The following is a 7,150-nucleotide window of genomic DNA, read 5'->3' as shown; positions in this document are numbered from 1 at the left end:
TATAATATCTTGACAACTTGACTGCTGACATGCCAGGCATTTTAGGACTGTATCAACAGTGGACTAATGAAAATTTCGTTTTTAAGTTAAATTCCCCTTTAAAACTACACACACCTCTTAGTGGCCCCTTGTAGATGTGAAATGATCTGAGAGCAACATTTCAATAGGCTAACGTTACACATACTGTATCGATGATGATGATGATATTCTGTAGGCCTATTATTCAGCTCTAAATAGCCACTAGTGAGACCACATGAGATGAGACTTGGGCCAGAGCTACCTGTGAAAATCCCGACGCTACTCCCGTCCTCCAAAAACTGACTTCCGGACACGGCAACGTTGTTCCCTCCCTCTCCCGTTCCAAAACCAAACACTGATTAACGACACTCAGTATGAATTATGCGAGCGTACACGGTCGCTACCAGTGGACTTTCACTGCACGCACGTCCATTTAACGGATATCCGAACGTCTACTCGCCAGTATCGGTTCTCGTGGACAGCATTTTGGGGATTTCTGAGAGGTCGCCGGTGGTTGAGTTTTTGAACTGAAGGTCCGAGAGGACTCCTTTCACCCGTGGCGGATTTTAATGACAAAGGAACAAACTGGGAGTTAAAAAGACGCGAATTTGCAGGATGGAACATCTCTCGCTTCTACTCTTGTTTTTATCGATGGGTAAGTTATATTTGAAAAAGGGTTGTCAAACGGTCTGATAATATCGTCATAACGCGTGTGCTGTCGTTTAGTGGGAAATATTAGATTGACATGCACACGCGGGCACGTTTTCACTTAACCTGATAAGAATCTTCATTGACAAAGCAATTAGTCAAATTCATTTAAAGGCAACATTATCAACGGATTTTTACTGATCATGCTGTTTCTCCTAAATTAATTACACATAAGTGAGTTTTACTAAAACGAACCGTTTTTAAATATGTGAATAGATTTTCCCATGCCCAACTTCATCGTTACATGTAGGCTACGGGGGTTGGTCACAGGTGAGGGAGGGTGTGTGGCAATTTTCCATTTCAGCTCCTCAAATCCCGGTCGAAGCTTTTAATTGTTCAATCAAAGGAAAACGAGCGAGATAATTGATGTCATTAAATCAATTAAAAGTTAAGTTGACAAGCCTTGACAATGGTCCAGTTACAAGGAGGCACCATAACACGCGATGGGTAGCCGTCCAATTCGCATAGATCCCTTTGATAAATTGAACTGATGTAGTTGAACTTGGAATGGAGCACTGTCCACCACTGATGCACATCCCTGTTATTATAGTCATTGGTTATCATATCTCAGTGATCAAGGAAGAAATATCCTTTTCGTTTAGTTGATCGAACCCATTTTATTTCACAACGGTGTGTCAGATTGTGTAGGATGGGGAGTGTGTGTCTGTCAACGTATACTCTGCGTCGCTCAGGGCTTTCCCGTGCCAGTGTGTTTGTGTGAGCGGCTGAGTTTTTCAAAATTGGTGTGGTACTATGAGATTATCAAATGTCTCCAGTTAACATGTTTCCAGCATTCCTGGAGCAGGGGATGTGTGTGCCCTTCCGCCCTTCCCGATGGCTTTAAAGGCGTCCGCATGGTTCCCAGCCGAAACCGTTCGGAAGAGTTGGTGCATATATTATAACGATTCTTTTTTTTCGGTTGTTCGGGCACACGTTATTTTCTTGAGGCAAGCCGGAGTCTACGCACTTTCTTCGGTGACTGGTCAACAGTAGGGATTCTGCAGGAAAGTCTGTCATTTAACGAGATGACTCGTATTCATACACTTTATTTTAATTGAAATACTGCACCAAACAGCTTAGTTGTACACTGAACAAAAATGTAAACGCGACATGTAAAGTGTTGGACCCATGTTTCATGAGCAGAAATAAAAGATCACAGACATTTTTAATAACACAAAAAGCTTTTCTCTCAAATTTGGTGCACAAATTTGTTTACATCCCTGTTAGTGATGTTTCTCCTTTGCCAAGATGATCCATCCACCTGACAGATGTGGTATATCAAGAAGCTGATAAAACGGCATGATCTTTACACAGGTGCACCTTGTGCTAGAGACAATAAAAGGCCACTTTAAAATGTGCCGTTCTGTCACACAACATAGGGCCACATGTTGACGGAGCGTGCAATTGTCATACTGACTGCAGGAATGTCCATCAGAGCTGTTGCCAGATAATTTAATGTTCATTTCTCTACCATAAGAGCCAATTTCGGCTTGATCTGAAAATGTGGTCGGCGCCACCGTATGGATGGTGTGACTCAATTATGAAGCCTCTGTAGGCACACAGAGGTCAAATTGAGCTCCGTACCAGATCGCTGTGCGCCTCTAAAATTTTGTAAGAATGTGGAGGGCTCCGTATTGACGTGAATGTTTGTGATGGTAGGGAGGTCCTGTATGAACACAAACTGACTTCCACGACAACGTCCTTCACAACAGCTGTTCGGCAAACCGCATGACTTCTGCAGAGTAAATACTGTAAATACTGTAAATACTGCACAGCCAATGCAGACGGCCGATTGAACATGCCTCGCCGTTTAGCCGCCTCCATTGTCCTCCATCAGGTCTCACCACAGACCACTTTGTATTAGAGGTCGACCGATTATGATTTTTCAATACCGATACCGATTTATTGGAGGACAAAAAAAAGCCGATACCGATTAATCCGCCTTTATGCAAGGAGGAGCAAGAGGAGCACTGCCAGAGCCCTGCAAAAGGACCTCCAGCAGGCCACAAATGTGCATGTGTCTGCTCAAACGGTCAGAAACAGACTCCATGAGGGTGGTATGAGGGCCCGACGTCCACAGGTGGGGGTTGTGCTTACAGCCCAACACCGTGCAGGACGTTTGGCATTTGCCAGAGAACACCAAGATTGGCAAATTCGCCACTGGCGCCCTGTGCTCTTCACATATGAAAGCAGGTTCACACTGAGCACATGAGCACATGTGACAGACGTGACAAAGTCTGGAGACGCCGTGGAGAAAGTTCTGCTGCCTGCAACATCCTCCAGCATGACCGGTTTGGCGGTGGGTCAGTCATGGTGTGGGGTGGCATTTCTTTGTGGGGCCGCACAGCCCTCCATGTGCTCGCCAGAGGTAGCCTGACTGCCATTAGGTACCGATATGAGATCCTCAGACCCCTTGTGAGACCATATGCTGACATATGCACATTTGTGGCCTGCTGGAGGTCATTTTGCAGGGCTCTGGCAGTGCTCCTCCTGCTCCTCCTTGCATAAAGGCGGAGGTAGCGGTCCTGCTGCTTGGTTGTTGCCCTCCTACGGCCTCCTCCACGTCTCCTGATGTACTGGCCTGTCTCCTGGTAGCGCCTCCATGCTCTGGACACTACGCTGACAGACACAGCAAACCTTCTTGCCACAGCTCGCATTGATGTGCCATCCTGGATGAGATGCACTACCTGAGCCACTTGTGTGGGTTGTAGACTCCGTCTCATGCTACCACTAGAGTGAAAGCACCGCCAGCATTCAAGTGACCAAAACATCACCCAGGAAGCATAGGAACTGAGAATTGGTCTGTGGTCACCACCCGTAGAACCACTCCTTTATTGGGGGTGTCTTGCTAATTGCCTATAATTTCCACCTGTTGTCTATTCCATTTGCACAACAGCATGTGAAATTTATTGTCAATCAGTGTTGCTTCCTAAGTGGACAGTTTGATTTCACAGAAGTGTGATTGACTCGGAGTTACATTTGTGTTGTTTAAGTGTTCCCTTTATTTTTTTGAGCAGTGTATATATATATATATATATCATACACACACACATTTTTGTAATAATGACAATTGCAACAATACTGAATGAACAATGAACAGTTTTATTTTAACTTAATATAATACACACACACACACACACAGCTCTGAAGTGACAATGATACTGAAGAGTCTGCTTAGGAGACAAATACTCTCAACTGTTTGAATAAAAATAGAGTTTAAGTTACCTGTGATGAATGTTGAAAACAAAAACTGTCATTTCTATATGCAGGAAATCCTATTTTAATAATGGGCATAGTAAGAATTGACGACCAAAGTGCGAGTCATAATTCCCATGACACCTAGCAAAATCTGAAAAGCGGTTCCTTCATTTATTCCATAGGATATTTTTAGATTCACTTAAAATAAGGTCTGTGTTTCGTGTAGGCTTACACCACCTTGCCAATTTTATAACTGTGTAGATATCCATAGGACAAGGTAACCCTGATCAATATTGGCTAAATATAAGCGAAGATAATTATTTTTGTAGAGTGGATTTATGAAAATATGTTGACAAACGTTAACTTATCCTAGTGAGATTTACACGGGTATCAAAACGTCGAGGCGGTTTAAGCCTGCACGAAACACAGACCTTATTTGAAGTAGATCAAGACATTCTCTATGGAAGACATGAACGGTAAAATAACGAAGGAACCCCTGTCAAGTTCAGCCGTGTCACGCCCTGGCCTTACTATTCTTTGTTTCATTTATTATTTTAGTTAGGTCAGGGTGTGACATGGGGAAGGTATGTGTTTTTTGTATTGTCTATGTGTAGTGTTTGTGTCAGCACTATTTGTCTTATTAGCTTCACCGTCGTCAGTTTGTTATTTTGTTAGTTTGTTGTATAGTATTCGTTTCTTGTTTTTTCCCTCTCTCTTCTAAATAAAAGAAGATGTATTTTGCACACGCTGCGCCTTGGTCCAATCTCTCACAGCAAGACGATCGTGACAGAATTACCCACCAATCTAGGACCAAGCGGCGTGTCAAGCGGCAACAGGACCCACCTACACAGGATTCATGGACATGGGAGGAGATACTGGATGGAAAGGGACCTTGGGCACAACCGGGAGAATATCGCCTCCCTCGTGAAGAGCTGGAGGCAGCTAAAGCCGAGAGGAGGCGATATGAGGAGGCAGCACGGAAGCAAGGCTGGAAGCCCGTGAGTACAACCCAAAAATTTCTTGGGGGGGGCCTTAAAGGGAGTGTGGCGAAGTCAGGTAGGAGACCTGCGCCTACTCCCTGTACTTACCGTGGAGAGCGAGAGTACGGGCAGACACCGTGTTACGCAGTAGAGCGCATGGTGTCTCCTGTACGCGTGCATAGCCCGGTTCAGTACATTCCAGCTCCACGTATCGGCCGGGCTAGATTGAGCGTTGAGCCGGATGTCATGAAGCCGGCCCAACGCATCTGGTCACCAGTGCGTCTCCTCGGGCCGGCTTACATGGCACCAGCCTTACGCATGGTGTCCCCGGTTCGCCTACATAGCCCGGTGCGGGTTATTCCACCTCCCCGCACTGGTCGGGCGACGGGGAGCATACAACCAGGTAAGGTTGGGCAGGCTCAGTGCTCAAGGGAGCCAGTACGCCTGCACGGTCCGGTATTTCCGGCGCCACCTCCCCGCCCCAACCCAGTACCACCAGTGCCTACACCACGCACCAGGCTTCCTGTGCGTCTTCAGAGCCCTGTGCCTCCTCCACGCACTAGCTCTATGGTGCGTGTCTCCAGTCCAGTACCACCAGTGCCTCCTCCACGCACTAGCCCTATGGTGCGTGTCTCCAGCCCTTTACCACCAGTGAATTCACCACGCACCAAGCCTCCTGTGTGTCCCCAGAGTCCTGTGCGTCCTGTTGCTGCTCCCCGCACTAGCCCTGAGATGCGTGTCCCCAGTCCGGTACCACCAGTTCCGGCACCACGCACTAGGCCTAATGTGCGCCCCCAGGGTCCAGCATGCCCTGTTCCTTCTCCCCGCACTAGCCTGAAGGTGCGTGTATTTAGCCCGGTACCTCCAGTTCCGGCACCACGCACCAGGCCTACAGTGCGTCTCAGCCGGCCAGAGTCTGCCGTCTGCCCAACGGCGCCTGAACTGCCCGTCTGCCCAACGGCGCCTGAACTGCCCGTCTGCCCAACGGCGCCTGAACTGCCCGTCTGCCCAACGGCGCCTGAACTGCCCGTCTGCCCAACGGCGCCTGAACTGCCCGTCTGCCCAACGGCGCCTGAACTGCCCGTCTGCCCAACGGCGCCTGAACTGCCCGTCTGCCCAACGGCGCCTGAACTGCCCGTCTGCCCAACGGCGCCTGGTCTGCCCAACGCTGTCTGAACTGTCCGTCTGCCCAACGCTGTCTGAACTGTCCGTCTGCCAAGCGCCGTATGAACTGCCCGTCTGTACTGAGTCTTCAAAGCCGCCCGTCTGTACTGAGCCTGCAAAGCCGCCCGTCTGCCATGAGCCTACAGAGCCGTCCGCCAGACAGGAGCCTTCAGAGCCGTCCGCCAGACAGGAGCCTTCAGAGCCGTCCGCCAGACAGGAGCCGCCAGAGCCTTCCGCCAGACAGGAGCCGCCAGAGCCTTCCGCCAGACAGGAGCCGCCAGAGCCTTCCGCCAGACAGGAGCCGCCAGAGCCTTCCGCCAGACAGGAGCCGCCAGAGCCTTCCGCCAGACAGGAGCCGCCAGAGCCTTCCGCCAGACAGGAGCCGCCAGAGCCTTCCGCCAGACAGGAGCCGCCAGAGCCTTCCGCCAGACAGGAGCCGCCAGAGCCTTCCGCCAGACAGGAGCCGCCAGAGCCTTCCGCCAGACAGGAGCCGCCAGAGCCTTCCGCCAGACAGGAGCCGCCAGAGCCTTCCGCCAGACAGGAGCCGCCAGAGCCTTCCGCCAGACAGGAGCCGCCAGAGCCTTCCGCCAGACAGGAGCCGCCAGAGCCTTCCGCCAGACAGGAGCCGCCAGAGCCTTCCGCCAGACAGGAGCCGCCAGAGCCTTCCGCCAGACAGGAGCCGCCAGAGCCTTCCGCCAGACAGGAGCCGCCAGAGCCTTCCGCCAGACAGGAGCCGCCAGAGCCTTCCGCCAGACAGGAGCCGCCAGAGCCTTCCGCCAGACAGGAGCCGCCAGAGCCTTCCGCCAGACAGGAGCCGCCAGAGCCTTCCGCCAGACAGGAGCCGCCAGAGCCTTCCGCCAGACAGGAGCCGCCAGAGCCTTCCGCCAGACAGGAGCCGCCAGAGCCTTCCGCCAGACAGGAGCCGCCAGAGCCTTCCGCCAGACAGGAGCCGCCAGAGCCTTCCGCCAGACAGGAGCCGCCAGAGCCTTCCGCCAGACAGGATCGGCCAGAGCCTTCCGCCAGACAGGATCGGCCAGAGCCTTCCGCCAGACAGGATCGGCCAGAGCCTTCCGCCAGACAGG

The 7,150-nt window shown here is 50.9% G+C and overlaps 1 protein-coding gene across 1 annotated transcript in view; it reads left to right on the top strand.

Moving 5' to 3' along the window:
- Positions 1 to 380: 380 nt before the first annotated feature.
- LOC120051410 (prostaglandin F2 receptor negative regulator-like) overlaps positions 381 to 7,150 on the top strand; it is a 64,913-nt gene continuing 58,143 nt past the window's right edge. Inside the window, exon 1 of the mRNA XM_038998261.1 lies at positions 381 to 673. Coding sequence (XP_038854189.1) covers positions 634 to 673 — 40 coding nt within the window. The 5' untranslated portion in view covers positions 381 to 633. The remainder of the gene's footprint in view (positions 674 to 7,150) is intronic.

The sequence above is a fragment of the Salvelinus namaycush genome, chromosome 7, assembly GCF_016432855.1.
Source record: "Salvelinus namaycush isolate Seneca chromosome 7, SaNama_1.0, whole genome shotgun sequence".
Taxonomy (NCBI): Eukaryota; Metazoa; Chordata; class Actinopteri; order Salmoniformes; family Salmonidae; genus Salvelinus; species Salvelinus namaycush.
The sequence above is the reverse complement of the archived record's forward strand: the minus strand, read 5'-3'. Positions and strand labels throughout refer to the sequence as shown.